Below are 18,089 nucleotides of genomic sequence, written 5' to 3'. Positions count from 1 at the left end.
GGTGACAGTTGTGTAGCTTGGTCTGTTTGTGGGGCCCCTAGCTGTGGGACCAAGATCTGTTCCTGGCACATGAGCTGGCTTTTTGGAACCCATTCCCTGTGGTGGGCTGCCTCATTCAGCCTTGATGCAGCGAATAGGAGCCTGGTACTGTCTCAACTTGATAGGCCATGTTTTGTTGACTCCCATCACTCCCTTACCCTGAGGAGTGGATTGGGTGTGCAGTTAGAAAGGAGGTGTGTTGGGGAAATGGAAGGAGAGGAGGGAGGGAAACTGTGGTTGGTATGTAAAATAAATTTAAAAATTTTGATAAAAAGATATTATTTAACCTCATAAACTAGAAAATTAAAAGCTAAAATAAGTTGGAAATTCTTTAATTAAACTAAGCTAGTGAAAGCATATATTTTCCTGTTGAATTTGTATGGTTACTTATGGCTTGTTTAGAGTTTGTATGTTTCCAATTAAAGGTGCTCTTAGTGTTTTCATACTATTATGTCTAATTTATGATTTGGTGTCAAATATGTCTACGTGTAATTAATATCTCTTTCTCTTGGGCATATAATAATACATCCTTTGAGTTTAGTTTGGTGACAATTAAAAAGCAAGAGGTATGTAATAGAAAACGGGAAATTGCTTTGTTGGTAAACAATCAAGAGCTGAGTATAAATTACAGCAGTTAGAATTTCAATTAAAATGTATCTCAGTGTTTATTCACTAACTACCTCTAGTTACATAAGTCTATAATGTGACATAATCATGATGAGATTGTCTTTGACTGTAATGTTATAAAGGGATGTTCATTTCAGCATAAATATCCAAATACAGCTCATATAAATGTGTGCATATATGTGTGTGTGTGTATCACAACAATTAAGAGATGATTTAAATTTTAAATATAATTGTGATACAATGGCCTGTGAGATAAATAATCATGACATTATCAGTGGTATTAATTTCAAATATTAAGAACTGCATATATATATAATTATGACTGTTAAAGACTGTATATGTAGTACTGAGATATGTATTTAGATGAGAATAATATTTAGACTATTTTTTGATTAATCACTCACTTTTAGACTAACAATACATTGGCAGTTTATGATGGATAATAAAAGTACTCATCCCAAGACAATAATATTGGGAATGTACCCTGAAAGAAGTCAAGTTTACATATTCGTTGCACCTCAATCTTAAACTAGTCTTTAGCTATAGCAAAAACACAAATCTAACTAACATGCTTTTAGAGCCTAGATGTTTTCTACAAACTATTCATTCTGTGCTTCAAAAATAATACTCATCTTGTTTCAAACAAATAGGTAAAACAGATAAGTCTAAATGAAAGTAGAGTCAGAAAATAATGCAACTTAAAACATAAGATCAAAACCAGGGGAATATGAAGGCAGCAACTGTGGTCCCTGCCCTTGCACATGTTCTGAAACTCAGGTGCTACTGTGGCTCTAAACTTCTGGACAGCCAGGACAGGAAAATAGGAAACAAACAAAACCCACACTCATTATACAACCACTCAGTCAGTAGAAGGCAACTTTCCATGCTCCTTGATTTCAAATGAAATTTCTCACTTAGGATCTCATATATGAGCTATTGGGTGAGAAAATGACATCCTTGCATTCAGAAAAAGTAATAGCTGGTCATTATTGATACAATGTAAAGATTTAGCTCCACTTCTATTCTATTGTGTTAGAAAGAAAGAGGGGGACTGTGTGCCAAAGGGCTTGTTAGTGAATACAATTTAGCTAGAGGCCCAAGAAGGAGCAGCAGTGCCTTTCTGGGAGCGAAGCTTAGCTTCTGGATAACACCTGTAATACTTACGATGATTACTCTGCCTACTAGGCAACCACTTCATTATCTCTTAAAACTGTCACTTCTCTCAGCATGACCTTGGGTAAGCACTAGGCTGCACATAGTCTGAGGCTGGTTTCTTTGGAATGAGCTAATGACTTACGACTACCCCAAAGAAGCAGTGCCCAGATGGACTGCTGCTGTACCTTGTGGCTGTTTTCACTGAGACACTTATAAAATGCAGGAGCACATGTAACAATAGCTAACTTGATTTGTTGTACCTTTCCTTGGAATGCAGTCTCACCTTTCTTTCCTTTTACTTCATGTTGAGAGTCTTGCTTACCATGCTGGATTTCTAAACAAAATTCAACACAAAAATATCATTGGTGACTTACTTCAATAGCCCAGGCTGTTCAGTCTATAAGCAATCAATGATATTTGTGAACAGCATCAAATGGATTGTTTTTTTTTTCCTGTGAGTTGAAATCAATCTGAAGATAGACTCTACATTTACTTTTATTGAATGATGTTGTTCACAATTATATTCTATATTGCCACGATATGAAGTTTAATCTTAGCTTTAATATTGATATTTAGTGATAAGTTTGTTCATAATCTGTAATGGGAGTGTGGAATTCTTAAGGTAAATTGCAAGTCCATTTGAAGCACACAATTTATTTAAATTTATTGTAACAAATGACCTTTATTCAATAAGACTATGTTCCCCCAAGCAAGATGACTCAGCAAGTAAATGTGCTTGCCTCCTGATGATGCAAGCTTGATATTGTGAGTTCAACACTGAGAATCCACAGGAACGTGGGGAGAGACAACTGACTCAAAGTTCCACACCTTGCATACCATGCATACACATGCAACATACACACATTAATAATAATAATAATATAATAAGAAATAATAATAATAAAATGTTAAAAATATAAAAACCAGATCCCCAATAAAAATGAAACACTTGGAGAAAGATTTCAATAACAACATTGTTCTGATATGACCTATTTTTAATCTCCTTTTGGCCATACACTGTATTGCCTAATGACTTCTGTATTTCCAGTCTCACGGGCTCGAATTTACAATGCAAAGGATAATTTGGGCACATTTATCTTACATTCCCTAGAACCTAGTTAAAAGTATATTGCAGAAAGAGGGAAACGGGAAATGGACAATCTAGAGGTCAATACTATGTCTCCCAAATAGTAAATAAAGATTCAGTCCTTAAAAAGAATGTCACTACTACATGCTGCATTAGTTACCAAAATGCTCAATTATTCCCTTCTCTTGATCTTGGGATATGTACTTTATTCAATGAGCAAGTATGACAGTTTAAATTACTATGATGTAGAGAGCTCATCTTATCCATTTTGTGCTTGTTTAGAAGTGATAGTTAAAAATTTTGTAAATGCATGTTACTTTCATTTGAATATTTCCTCTCTGACAGCCAAAATTCCATATAAATAAACAAGTAAATGACATACAGGATTACCCTTGAAATATGTTTACCTAAAAGGACTTTTAAACATACACATATCTGACAACACATCTCATAGAGATATACATGTTTGGATCAGCTAATTGTTTTAAAGAAATAAATTTAATAATTAGAAAATTTTATGATAAAATTATTCTCAGTAACCAAATATATAATTAATTCTGTCCATTAGCACAAGATGACAGAAACAAATAAAATAAGACACTGGCCTTATAAATTTTGGGGAAAATTATTTCTGTTGGAAGTAATGTACTCTCTCATTTTTAAGGTTCGTTCCAAATATGTTCTGAAATCTCACTGTGTATGAATATGTGTGTGTGTGTGTGTGTGTGTGTGTGTGTGTGTGTATGTGTATGTTTGTGTGCCATATAACTCAGGCTGCCCTTAAGCTCACTATATAGCCAACGCTAGCCTTAAACACCTTATTTTCCTTGAATCTCTAGCAAATCCTAGGGTTACAGGTTTGCATTACCAGGCTCATCCTAAAAATGAAAAATTTTAAAAAATGTTAAATAATAGCATGGATATTATTATTTTATATTGAGAACTTTATTTCTAAATTAAATACTAACATTTGATGACAGATTTTATCATAGACCTTTCAATGGAGGGCAAATGTGAAGGTTGAATCCTAAGGACAATTGTAGCAGATAAAAAATGGATATCTGTATTCTAGAATTATACTTGGAACAAATCTGCTAGGATTGAGTGTATTGTGCCTCCTCTCCCAATTTTCATGCTAGTATTTTGGATGTCATTAAAAAAATACTATTTTTCTTTCATGTTAACTTTCTCCTTGAAAAAGTAAAGAAACCAGGTGGTGGTGGCATATGCCCTTAATCCCAGCACTGGGGAGGCAGAGCCAGGTGAATCTCCGTGAGTTTGAGGCCAGCCTGGTCTACAGAGCAAGATCCAGGATAGGCACCAAAACTACACAGAGAAATCAGAGAGAGAGAGAGAGAGAGAGAGAGAGAGAGAGAGAGAGAGAGAGAGAGAGAGAGAGAGAGAGAGAGAGAGAAAGAGAAAGCAAAATCCCTAACTTGCTTGGGCAAACTTTTTTTTTCTCTGAGCTGCTAGGCAGCTCTCTTCATTCTCATGCCCTATGCACTAAGACATCCCATCAGTACTGCTTTGTGCTTGAATGTAATTAGACAAGTGGAAATGAACCATTGTATAGATGTTTAAGGTCAGGGACCAGCTCTGCCCTTGCTGGAAAAAAAAAGAGACAGGTACAATCATCAGTGAAGCCAAAACAGATTTATTATTCCTCCAGTGTACACTATTCAAGGTTACAACTTTAAAATAGAAAATAAAGCCTCCGGGAACTTAATATTAAACTTAAATATTAAACTGTGTCAGAATCAGAAAGGCCAGAGATTGGTATCAGGGAAGGCACAGTTTTACACTGATATTCTGATTATAAGAAAGCTCAAAAGATCATGGTGGATAATTCTCCAGCATGTGAAAAAATGCCTTCTGAGTCTAAATCACATTTTAAAGGCTGGAATTTTTCTTCTAGATCTTTAAGTTATATTTTCTAATTCCTAATGAGTTTATATATATATATGTGTGTGTGTGTGTGTGTGTGTGTGTGTGTGTGTGTGTGTATGTATATGTATACACACATATAAGGCTTTACATTTCACTGTCTTATGGTAAAAGCATTTTTAATATTTACATATCTTGCAATTATGTAAGCCCGGATTTGTTGAAGCAAAAAGGTCTTTAATACATCATTATCTGTGCCACTTGAAATGACTTCAATCGTATGAAACAGAGCACATTATTTTGCATTACTTTATCTCAAAATTTTTCCTTACTATGATTAAATTGAATTTTGTAAAGAACTACAGAAATACGTCAAATTTCCATGCAGTGAAAATATTGTTAGGCAGTCATGACACACCAAGAATAGGTACTGAGCTAGACAACTGCACAGTTAACCACTTGGGAGGCCATGTCTCATGCAAAACTGATATTGGTGTCATACAAATATCACCAGGACAAATTTTGAACGTGTAAATTTTGTTATGTTCATTTTCTGTCATTTAATGTTAAATTTACAGTCCCAGTGGCTAAGGATCTAGAACAAATTTCATCTAAACTGTATGTTCTACAAGCCTGTTTTTCTATGAACTTCTAAGTTTACTGCGGTGTCAGGTGTGTGTGTGTGTGTGTGTGTGTGTGTGTGTGTGTGTGTGTGTGTACATGCCATGTAAGCATGTGGAGGTTAGAGAATGACTTTTGAGACCTGGTCCTTTATTTCCACTGCACAAGTCCTGGGGATGCGACGCGGGTGCCTGTACACATCGAACTACCTCGCTGGCCCCTTTCTGTAATCACCTTACTGAATATTTCTAGCTATACAGAAATTCAAGTATCTAATTAATGTTGTTTGTAGGGATATAAGAATATCCTGTCTGTACTGATTCTCAATTCATCCAAATGTTCTCACTTTTTACAAAAACAGCAGAGAGCTGTATCCTTCTGCCCTAAAACACTTCTTGTCACTCTACAAACTTCCTCTTCCTACCCCAGCTTATGTGCGAAGCAGCTACCTTGAGTGCTGTGACTCCACATGCCCTGTGGGACAGGTAAGACACTGAGCATTTTAAACAAATGGCTTTTCCTTGAACGAGGACGTAGCTCAGTGGTAGAGCATGTGCCCTGCTTGTGAGAGACCTGGTAGTATTCCTACCACCATAGATATTAAAATTAAATAAAAAAGAGCATTTTACTTCTGGACGAGGATATTTGTCTCACAGGATTGGAGTCACCAATGTCTGAATCTAGCGAAGTAGCCTGGTGCTGTAGCTCCTCATTCTTTTCTATGTGAAAATAAGAAACTGACAGAGTTATAAATCAGGTTGTCAGTCACCTGATGGTGTTCTTCCCTTTCCAGGAGAAATTTTTGACATCTCACGGTGAAGATGACTCTCCTTGTCTTTTTCTGCTTCAGGAGAAAGGGGAGAAGTAGTAGTAGGAGCCTCAGCAGATGCCGCCTTTTTATCAGTTTCTTTTTCTTCTAATTTCTTATCAACTTCAGAAGAATGATAAAAACAAACCAGCATTAGGAGTTCCAGGTATCTACTCTTTAATTTGAACTAACAAATATAAAAATTATTATCAAATTATAATTAGTAAAATTACAACTTTATATTATATTTGCTATAAAATTACAGCAAATATCACTGTACCTAACACTCATTCATAATTTGGGCTCTTCCTTATTTTTTTTTTTGCCTCATAGTTACGGTTATGGTAATGATTATAGGATGGGAGTGATGGAGTGTGTGTATTTGGGTGTATGTGTGCACGTGTGTGTTTAGAAAGTAAGAAAATGCTGGGGATCTGGTGTCAATTGTCCAAGTGAAATATAAGAATGGAATGAGAAAGGATTAGTTGAAGTGATCTAGAAGCCCAGCAAAGCAAGAAGTGCCTAAGAAGAGAGCAGTCCTGAGAGGCAGTGAACGCCTGCCATCGCATCTTGCGGGAGGCTCGCAGAAAGCCTCACAGGCAGGAGGATCACAGACAGCTGGAAGCCAGTCTGGCTTTACATAGTGAGTTCCACATCATCTTGGGATCTCAAGAAATGAAAATAAACAAACCAATAAATGAAAGGTTAAAGCAATGTGATAAAACATGTGTGTGGGGGAGTTTGGATATAAATGGGATAGCCCCTGCTAAGTCGAATACACTTACTCCAATGAATAATCACACGCCTGAGAATATAAAGGCAGCATTAATTGGATTCATTGAGTTGAAAATAATAATGATGACAAAAATGTGGGTGGGTATCTGAATGGGGGGGTGGATCTGTGAGAAGATGAGGAGGAGATGAATATTATCAAGATATAATGTGTGTTATTCTCAATGACTTAATATGTGTGCATACAATTATACATATAATTACCTTTGACCTTTTTATTTACTATTTCAGTAGAAAAAATTTCTTTTACTTTCTGGCATAAAGCCCCTTCATCTATTTCAGCATTTACTCTTGTCAAAATATTCTGTGGCTCTGTAAACCACTCTTCCAGCGATGACCAATTGTCCAAGAAGCCGACAATTCTGCAAAATCAGAATATTATATGAATATGTGACACCGATTTCAATGTTTGAATAAAGAGATATTAAACATAAAATGACATTTAGCATGATTTATTTGACAATTCATGATGAAGAAGTAGCCTGCCAATGGAATTCAAACCAAAAAAGTAACTTTATGAAATCTATAAGTGATGGATTTAATAGATTTAAATACTAAATTTAAAGAACTTGTCTGATGGCATCAAAGGATAATTTTTATAATTTTAGAAGTATGAGTGAAAAGGATTTAGAAATGTTACCCGTTCATTCAGTGACCATGTGACTTAAGTTCAGATCTCTGTTTAAAAACCAAAGACATCATCATGTACACTAATGGCAGAATCAGTCTGAGAACTCTTCTAACAGGACCACAGCCCCCACACTCAGGACATAGAATTTCTTTTCTTGGACATACAAAGTGAAAAGGTCTTTGTCGGAAGAGATGGCACAGACTAATTTACTTTACTAAAAAGCTTTCTTGAATCATATTTTTTTCATTCCTAGGACATAGACAGATTCATGTAGCTCAAATTACACTTCCTGTTTCATTTCTTATTTTTAGATCTCTCAGGCTTTCACGAAATTGCCTAATTTTGCCTACATTTTCTTTTCCAAAGGAAAATTACACACAATTCAAAGAATGCCACGTAACTTCATTTTAGTATAACAGATGGGCTACTACAAACTTTTCCAGTCTGACTAACAGCTCTGAAATTCTATAATCTTCATTGGTATTTTCTAAGTGTTTGCTGAATTCCCTGTAATTAACTTGTAAGTATTTTCTGATTGGCTTCTTTCCCCAGACTATAACAACTGTGGCTCCAAATATAAAAGCTTCCATATAAATATTTCACTCAGTGCAAAAACCTGTTTTGTTTTACCTGTCAAAGACTCAATGGTAGGGAATATATCTTTTTTTTGTATCCTCTTTGAATGGAAAGAAATAGAAAGGGCACAAAGTTTAAAACTGACCTATGGTGTATCTGATCTCTTAAGTGCCGGTCCACACTCTTATCTTGGCTTGTAGAAGCTCCATGATGACTAATGTTTTCATGAGAAATTTCATGTGAGATTTCCTTGGCTATGGTACAAAAATTACTTAATTAGATAATCAGCAAAACCAATCAAAATGCTACTTACTGCCAAAAAACATTTTTGCAAGATTCCAGGTAGATATGGCCATAGTTTGGTCTAATGTTATTTTAGTGTGTTTTTATTTAATTTTTTACATAGAATATATTTTGATCATATTCTTTTCCTTCCACACCTCCTTACCTACTCAACTTCTTGTTCTTTCTCAAAAAAAAAATAAAGGTCAAGACAAACATGCAGTAGGGCAAAAAATACCAGGACAAAACAAAACAAAAAGATACATGCATGAAACGTGTGTGTGTGTGTGTGTGTGTGTGTGTGTGTGTGTGTGTGTGCTTGAACACTCTCTCCTCTCTCTCTCTCTCTCTCTCTCACACACACACACACACACACACACACACACACACACACATACACTCACAGAAATAACAACAACAAAAGATACTGGGTCCATTTTGTGTTGACCAACTACTCTTGGGTATGAGGCCTGCCCTTTGATGTGGTATATATACCTACTGTCACTCCATTGGAAAAAAACTTACTTTCCCTTTCCAAGCAGGTATCGATTGCAAATACCTTCTTAGCTAGGGATGGGATTTTATTATGTTTACTTCCCCTTCTCTATGCTGCAATTGTGTCTTGTGTCTACTCATCAGGGTTACTGCATGCTATCATTATCACAGTCTCTATGATTTCATATGCGTTTCAATTCTGTTGTGTCTGGATGATGCTGTTTCTTTGGAGTCATCCACCACCTCTGGTCCTTAAAATCTTTGTGCCTCCTTTCCCACATAGATCCCTGAGCCTTTAAAGGAGCTGATTGATAGAGGCTCTCATTTAGGGCTGAGTGATTCAAAGCATCTAACTCTCTGTGCACTGTCCAGTTGTGTGTCTCTTTTCTAATTCCCATCTATGGAAAGGAGGAGTATATTTTATAAGGGTTGTGCGATGCCTTGATCTATGGTCATGGCAATATGGCATTAGGAGTAATTCTATGGCTATGTTCTTTTAGCAGAATAATAATAGTAGGTTTTCTTCTAGGGCCTTTGACCTATTTAGTCTCAGATTCTTGCCTATTTAAGTATAGTCAGGGATGGGTACCATCTCATAGAGTATGACTTAAATTCAACGGTTAAAAAGTGGTTGGTTACTCCCATAACATTTGTGCCACTGTTGCACTGATAGATCTTGTAGACAGGTCTTTGTTTATAGGTTACAGGGTTTGGAGATTGGTATTATTGATGCTTTTTTCCTTCTTTGGCATTGCTCAAAGTACCTTTAAATACCGTGATTGATAATCAGTAAGCATGAAACTTCTAGTTGGGCAATAGCTCTATTTATTATTTATCTATGATTGTGTGTGTGTGTGTGTGTGTGTGTGTGTGTGTGTGTGTGTGTGATTTCTTCAGCAATATGCCTAACCATCAGGTTATGGAAGGTAATCAAAAGTGTTGGCAATAGCCTATGATATTTGGGGTTTCTATGGGGCACTACTGGTCAACAAGTAGACTCAAGAAGATGTAACCTATTCCTGGCTGGAGGTAAATTTTACTTGGTGGCATAGGATATCTACTTGGATCATTATCTTCCTGATTACATGATGACTCTATTTAAATTCCCTTAGTATATTTATGTATTTTTAGGAAGCTTCTACACCAAGAGGTTTTTATGGAGGGCAGGGAAAAAGAAGGAATATAGGGAGGGAAAATGAACAACCAAGCCCACTTGAAAATCTATACTTAAATATGTTTTGAAGGAGGTTTAAAGTCAGAGAAGAGATGACCACTGTTGCAATAGTAGGGGTGACTATTGTAGGGTAACCAATTGTTTTATAAGTGGATTTGAAACCTGCTACATAGGATGGAGTTCATGCTTGCTACTGTATAACTGGCCAAAAACCCATTGATAGGGAGTTCATAGGCCCTATAGTAATACTTACTATTGTTATTTAACCAAATAACCATGCCTTCAAATCTCCTTCCAAATATTTATGTTTATACCCATAGATCTGAGATGTTCCCACACTTGGCCAGAGAAGCTCCTTTTTTTTTTTTTTTTTCAATAATCAGCAGTCAATACAGAAACTTGTAACTGGACAAATTATAGCAATAAGTAACTGTAAGTTATCAGTCTTAAATGGGACATTGCTAACTACCTTGACACATAAATCAAGGCTCAAAGAACCAAGAGTTAGCAGAAAGAATGTACAATCTGGAGATGAGGATGAATGCTATGAAATGCTGTCTTTAGGATATCACATGGGTATCACACTCATGAACTCACAACAACTGTGGTTACCTCTACAAGACCTTCACAAGATGAAGCCAACCAAAACCATAGTAGAGAAGGAGAAAAAGCTCACCAGGCCCCACCCCTGGCCTTTGGCACTTGATAGCTACTGATGGAGAGAATGAGAATCATTCTTCTTTGGGTGATATAGTCACTACTTGGTAGTCCATGCTCCACTGGATGGTCCCATACTCATGCATATGTGGCCATCACTAATGGTATTTATGGGTTATTAGAACAAAAGAAGAGGACACGAACTTGGGAGGGAAATGTGTTTGGGGGAACCTGCGGAGAGTTGGGTGGGAGAAATGTTGGATAGATACAAACATTTTATAGTGATATGTATGACATTCTCCAAGAATAAAATTTTTAAAATAACTGAATGAATATATTAATTATAGAAGAGCAGGTCATGAAATTTAAGAGGGGAAGAGAAGGACACAGGAGATGGAGGTGCACAAGCAGGCATGGAAATGGTGGCGATACAGTGTACTAATGTACTTAAATTCTCAAGTAAATTTAAGAAACAAATTGATTTAACATGCTTGAAGAGAAGCCCAAACAACAATAAGAAATTTAACGTAGTTTTAGAATAAGAATTCACATTTTCTCTTGGAAATGGGTGAGAAATGCAGCAAAACAGACTGAAGAGAAGCTGGGTTTTCAATATGGAATATCTTAGGATAGAGTGTTGGTGAGAAATTGTGAGATGCTGAAGTTAGGCTCAGGGACATGGGGAGGCTCTCTTAACTAAGAACTTCAAATGAGGGGCTGGGGAGCTCTTATTGCTCCTGCAAACAACCTAGGTCCAGTTGCCAGTACCCACATGGTAGCTTTCAAGCTGGCCCATAACTCCATTTCCAGAGGACCCAATGCTTTTTATTCTGATCTTTGTGAGTACTTTCACATTTATGATGCACATATAGCACATATACTCACAAAAGCACACACACACACACACACACACACACACACACACACACTCAATACACATACACACTAAATAATAAATAAAATTTTTAAAAAACACAAGCAAAATTAGCAAAGAAAGTCATGCTATATTCCCTACCAGTTGAAGTCTGGCCACCAAGATGCTAATGTATTCTGATTCCAGAATCAAACAACCAAGAATCAGCACCATTCCCTCCTGTCTCAGGACTCTGCCTGTGTTGCATTTTCTTGCTCTCTTAGCTATCACTACTAAGGTTCAGTGTGAACAGTTCATGATTTCATCTCTCTTCATTTCATTATAAGATATTCTGGCTTCCTAGATCCATGGAACGCTTTCCAGCTACTTACAGACCATGCTCCTGATAGCTCATATAATTTGTCACAGGACTGACTGGTTTTTTCATTTGAGGATGGACTATGTAACAGCTTAGTAAACTCTTTATTTCAGAGATGCCCCCTGTCTAAAAAGTTTGATTTAACAATATGAAAACATAAGGATGACAAAGGATGGATTGCTATGGATAACAAACTTGGAGAGAGAAAATTAGCACTTTGACGTAAAAATTAGAGTAAAATAAGGTGGCTATAAAGTCAAATATACATAAAACTACTGATACCTTCCTATAAAACTGTGAAATATTTATGCCTCTTTCTAGAATTATGAACTCCATTTAGAACACACATAAAGAAATTGACCATAAGAAACCAAAAATAATTAAAAACAATTTCAGCGACTCTCCTTGAGTTTCATTTCATTCAAAATACAAGATACTCATAAGCTGGTAATAAATAGAGAAATATCAAAGAAGAAAGAAAGCCTTGAATTAGACTAAAGGGAATTAGAATTAAAGCAAAACAGCATTAGAATGTGATTTAATAGCATTCAAGAAAATGAAAGACCTCATAAATATAGTAATCAGTTTCTTCCTATCTCCATTAATGATGAAACAAGATAAGATGGAAAGGATTTGGAATACAAAATCATGGTGATTTTTGTTGTTGTTGTTGTTGTTGTTGTTGTTATGAAACTTACTACATCCAAAGCCAAGAAAGAACACCTTGGACTAGATTAAAAGGGATGAGAATTGCTCAAAGCAAAAGAGCAGAGAAGAGGAAATTAACAGCATTCAAGGGCCCTCGCAGGGTGCAGCAATCAGCTGTTTCCCATCTACAGAATGGATGATTGAAAGAAAACTGTGGATGCTTTCTCAAGAGATGCTATCATCCCTGTCCGGTGGTCAATACCTCTCACATGTGCTGAGGATTTCAGCACATGAATTAGATCTCTCTTTCTTCCTCCCCTCCCTCTCCCTCCTCCCTCTCTCCTCCCACCTCTATCTCATATTCAGACATCGTCCCCCTTTCCTTCCATTTCCTACACTCACTACCGTGGTTCCAGGACTTTTAGTGGCCCATCTTTGTGATCTTAAATACTAACACTCTCAGTGTAAACTCTGATCCTTCTAGGACTCCAGTAGCTCATAGAGCTCTTCAACAGTGTCCAGTTCCAGAATCCCTACACCTGCCCTCCAGACTGACCACCATTGTCTTGTCTTTATTTCTAGCGTGGCTGAAGATTTCAACTTCTCTTTCTGTCTAACAACTTTAATTTATCTTTCTTACTGTCCTGGTTGTGGTTATTATCTGTCCTTCTTTCTGCTGTTTTGATAAAATACTCTGACAAAAAAAAAAACTCAGGGGAGAAGAACCTTAGTTCACAATTCCAGGTTATAGTCTATGACTGTGGGGAAGTCAAGGCAGAAACCTAGTGCTAGACATATCCATAGAAAAATAACTGCACACAATTTCAGGTTATAGTCCAGTACTGTGGAGAAGTCAAGGCCCTCATTGCGACTCTGTTTCCAGGTGAGTCTACACTGTGGCAAGTTGAGAATTTAAACTAACTCTTTTATCATTTCTCTTCCCAGAGTTAAACTATTGTAGGTATCTTTAAATTAAAACAACAACAACATCAAGAAGTCAAAAACAGCAGCCTTATCTTCAAAACTAATTATCATTAAGAAAATTATTTGGTTAACTCTGTGCCCTTTTCTCTAAGAGAGAAGAAGAAGAAAGGGAAGGAAAAGAAGAACAGATCGTAAGAATAAATCTAAAGTATTCTGACTCTATGCTGTCTGCCTTTCAGAGAAATGCTTCTAGCAAGTTATTTTCACTCACCCTCTCCTACCCCCTTGCCTCTATTTCCAGCTTCAACTCTCTGCAATCCAACTTCCCCTCCCCACTACCAATGAAACAGCTTTCATTGCTGTCACCAAAAAGGCCAAAACCGATGGGTGTGTTTCCACCCTTATCTCACTTTACTGTTCTATAACATGTACAGGAAGAACTCAGCTTACAGGGCTCTTGATAATGTGAAATGTTGTCTCAATTGAAGAAAATTCATAAAGCTGACTCTAAACAGAAGTAATTTGCATTGAATAGAAAATTTGCATTACAGAATAGTCAAGTCAAAGACATAGGTCAGGATAGAATCACTTGTTCCAAAACATCTAGGAGAAAGTACGCAGATCTCTACTGAAAAGATACCCAGTCATCTTTCACTCATTTCAAAGCCTTCCACAAACTTCCCTGACATTTACTACATACCAGACCAATCTTACATGATTAAGTCCAATTTCTTTAAGTATCCATGACAATACAATAGTCTTTTGGATGGGAAATTGAGGTTTAAGAAGGTTAAGGTCAGAGGATCATTGAGACTATGAGTTTAAAACCAGCCTAAGCATTAAAATGAGACCTTACTTCAGAAAAGAGAAAGTAGATAATAAAATAAATTTTAAAACAAAACAACAAAAACCACAACAAATTTTCTCAAGTACCTTATAAATGGGAAATTAAGGATTAAGGATATATACTTTTATCTTGGTAAATATTTAATATGTAGAATAAAATAATATTTTTACTTTGATAATAAGAAGTCAAATAAATCATGTGTTTTGGCCATAGTATTCAACTTTACCATATGAGGACTTCAAGCCATTGTTTCCTGCTCTTTAGAGTTAGAACAGAACCCAAGAAATGATGTTGTCAGATGCTCATAAATAACACAGATGTAGTTTTGTCAACATCATTGTGATATGAACTAGCTACAAATTGCTTCTCCATGTGCACAAATCTCACAGAGGAAACTTGGGCATGGAGAACTGTCAATTTGATGTAAAATTTCAGCAAAATGCTTATAATTGGCCTAGAATTCTCTCTTAGTTCCAGGTTTGGCTAATACTCAATACTGACAGTTAAAACAAGGAACAATGAACTCAATTGGGTAATTCTTTGAATGCTCAATTAAATAAATACTTTCTTATACTTTTAAATGGAAATATTCACTTAGTCAAAGAATAATTTTTATTTAATTTTTTCTTCATATAGTATATTTTGATCATGTTTTTTCCTCCCCCCAAAATCTCTCAGATCCTGTTCATCTTCTTGCCCACCCAATTTTATGTTCTCTTGCTCTTCAAAAAAAAATAAACAAAAACAGAAACAAAAACAAAAAACAAAACAACAAAAAAAAGAAAAATAGAGTCAAGGAAACAAATTTTAAAAGCACTTTTCATTATGAAAAAGTATAAAAATTTAAAATCAAGGCATTTGGCTTACCTATGATATCATTCATGCGATCCAGTGATGTATTATCTGAAATATCTAGTAATATGACAAAGTCGAACGCGGATGGGAGCGGAGTGGCTTCTTTGGAAGGGGTAGGACCCAAGGCCAGGGTGGGCATCTGGGCTTTCTTTTTCTCGGCCTCTTTGCATTTTTTTTTGTAGCCTGTCAATGCTTCTTCCAGAAGCTGAGCTTGGTTTAATGTCATTGGAAACCCATCAAGAACCCAGCTTTGGTTCACGGGCATATTCCTAAATTCAAACAGCACAATTCATTAGCATGTTGCTAGACACCGCTACTTTATGGAAGTTAGTAATACAATGAATGCCTTTATCTTCATTGCAGATTCATCCTATTGCATGAGTTTCAGGATTTTACAGCTAAAACATCAGGTTTTCCAATGTGTTCTAATCAATGATTTGTTTAAAATCCTTCTGTGAGTCCCTGTTGTCCTGCAAATCTATTTCAGAAGCCTTATCATCCTATTTAAAACTAAATGACCATGACTTATTTCTCCCAAACTTCTAAACTCTCACAATTTCAAATGCTTACAAGCAGATACCTTCACTATTATGTGAATACACATGTCATTATTTACTTTATACTCGTAGGCTGCACTTCCTCAGTACCTCAAGTTCCTCATCTATACAATGGGGTACTGTAAATTATCTCATTAGGAGTTTGTGAAGATGAACAGAAATGGCATATTTAATAAATCCAATACAGATCTTAGCCCATACTGAACACTCTCATTGCTAACCTGGAAGGGTGTCCACACCTTTCCCACTCCTATAACAGGCTGATTTTAACTCTTTACGCTCTTACTAATTTCACCATATGAATAAATTAGTCTTGACATAAAAAATTAAAGTTATTCTTTTAAAAATTATATTAAGTTGCATTATAAATTTCTGAAGTATTAAGGGTCTTATCTTTTTTCACTCAGCACGTTATCTTCGATAGACAATGTACAACCTATATTAAAAAGGACTTAGGTATTAACTTTGTTCTGTTATATATTCAAACTACACACAATTGATTTTTTTCTCTTATATTTTAAAGGCGTGACTTTATTTATTGCTATGCTAGCTCTTGTATTAAATGTCAGAATCACATTTCCAGAAGTTTCTAAGTCTTTCGGTGCCTACATGCACTCATTCTGACAGTGTAGCAGGAGGAAGAGGGGACTAAGTTCAGAAAGAGTTCATAACTTGATCAAAAGCAATAAAACTACAAATAGCCTCCTGTCTGACGATTCTCCGCACAGTTGCACACTTCCTTCTGGCACCTGCCTTCATCTCCTCTACTAGGTTATCATGAGCAGGAAAAGAGTGCATTGTACTTTCATGTCTTCTCCAGAGAGAGATCAAGCATTTGGCGCAGATTGGACTTACTAATTTATTTGCCTAAGACAGAGAAGAGAGTTCCTTTAAATGCTTGACCTCTTCTGAGATCTGCCATCTCAGTAGCCACAACAGAGGTAGAACTTAGAGCTACACTCATTCAATGCTAGATCGAGACAGCAGACATCAGGGAGCCATGAGGCCTGGCTTTAGATTTTGTTACATCACTACCCAGAACATCTAATGTTCTTTTGCTCATTGGACTAGACCAGAAGATTTTAAACTTATGACAGTTCTCTGGAGGTGTCTTAAGAGGAAATGGAAATGGTGTTCTGCGGTAGGAGGGTGATTGTGCTGTGGAGTGTGGATCCTCCAGATCCACTGAAACTCAAGTGAAGGGCTGCTTGCTGTTTTGCATATTCATTTGCTCCACAAACAAAGAGCACTGTGGTAAAGTGTACTTTATGTCAGTTCTGGGAAATGTGAGCATCAGAATCCCTCCAGCTCTAAGGGTAGCAGCCTTGAGTTCCAGTTGCTAGATACAAGAGTGAGAAGCCCCTTAAATCTTGAAAGCAGTCTTTTAAGATAACATAATGGAGGAGCTCATCCCAGAAGGATAGTAAAAATTCTATCAACTCTCCTTCCTCTGTGTCATAATGGTTCCCACATACCACAGCTAAGCAATTCCATTTCCACCACCCGATTCTTTCAACAGGACCCTTTACTCTTTTTTTTTTTTTCTCATCCTGTGTGGATTCTTTCCTTTATTATACAGACCAACTGGCCTCTTTGTAATAAACATGTATAACAAAGCGAGGTTGAGAGGAATCTTTTCTCTATAGAAAGGAGGACAGAGGAATTACAAAATGCAGGCTCTGAACTTTTCTCTTTCTCCCCTATCACACACTCTCCAGGTGTTACATGTATGTGCTTTGTCTAGCCTGTGTCCCACCACCTGTTGTCTTAGTACTGCTTAGCCTCCGCATCCCTGGACTCTATCCCTGCCCTCTTCCTGAAACGTAACACAAGCAAGTGCAGAAACCTGTGCCCATTCAGGCGGGATCTCCTTTCCTGCAACTTGTCCTTTGGCTTATCTAATTGCCCAATTTCCTCGCATTCCCCAAAGATACTGGAAGTTGACCCACATTTACATCAGGTAGAAGCCAAGGTTGGTCAGAGAGAAGAGAGATATAGGCATGTAAATCTATATATTTTCCTTTTATCTTAGGACTAATTTGGATATTAGAAACATTTGAATACTAAAAAGTTGCATCTTCTGTATTATTCTTCACATATCATTTTGTGGTAAACAATACATGAAATGGGATAGGGAGACAGCTGCTCAGCAATTAAAGTGTTTGCCAGGCAAGCATGACAACAGGAGCTCAGATTCT

At 36.6% G+C, this 18,089-nt stretch overlaps 1 protein-coding gene across 1 annotated transcript in view; it reads right to left on the bottom strand.

The window, feature by feature from the left end:
• The window catches only part of Spef2 (sperm flagellar 2), a 166,246-nt gene that overhangs the window by 71,229 nt on the left and 76,928 nt on the right, over positions 1 to 18,089 (bottom strand). Inside the window, exons 16-20 of the mRNA XM_059276634.1 lie at positions 15,347 to 15,603; positions 8,366 to 8,474; positions 7,218 to 7,375; positions 6,183 to 6,344; positions 2,105 to 2,155 (exon numbers count right to left, since the gene is read on the bottom strand). Of these exons, the coding sequence (XP_059132617.1) occupies positions 2,105 to 2,155; positions 6,183 to 6,344; positions 7,218 to 7,375; positions 8,366 to 8,474; positions 15,347 to 15,603 (737 nt within the window). The remainder of the gene's footprint in view (positions 1 to 2,104; positions 2,156 to 6,182; positions 6,345 to 7,217; positions 7,376 to 8,365; positions 8,475 to 15,346; positions 15,604 to 18,089) is intronic.

The sequence above is a fragment of the Peromyscus eremicus genome, chromosome 11 (assembly GCF_949786415.1).
Source record: "Peromyscus eremicus chromosome 11, PerEre_H2_v1, whole genome shotgun sequence".
NCBI lineage: Eukaryota > Metazoa > Chordata > Mammalia > Rodentia > Cricetidae > Peromyscus > Peromyscus eremicus.
This window is presented reverse-complemented; position numbering and strand designations above follow the sequence as displayed.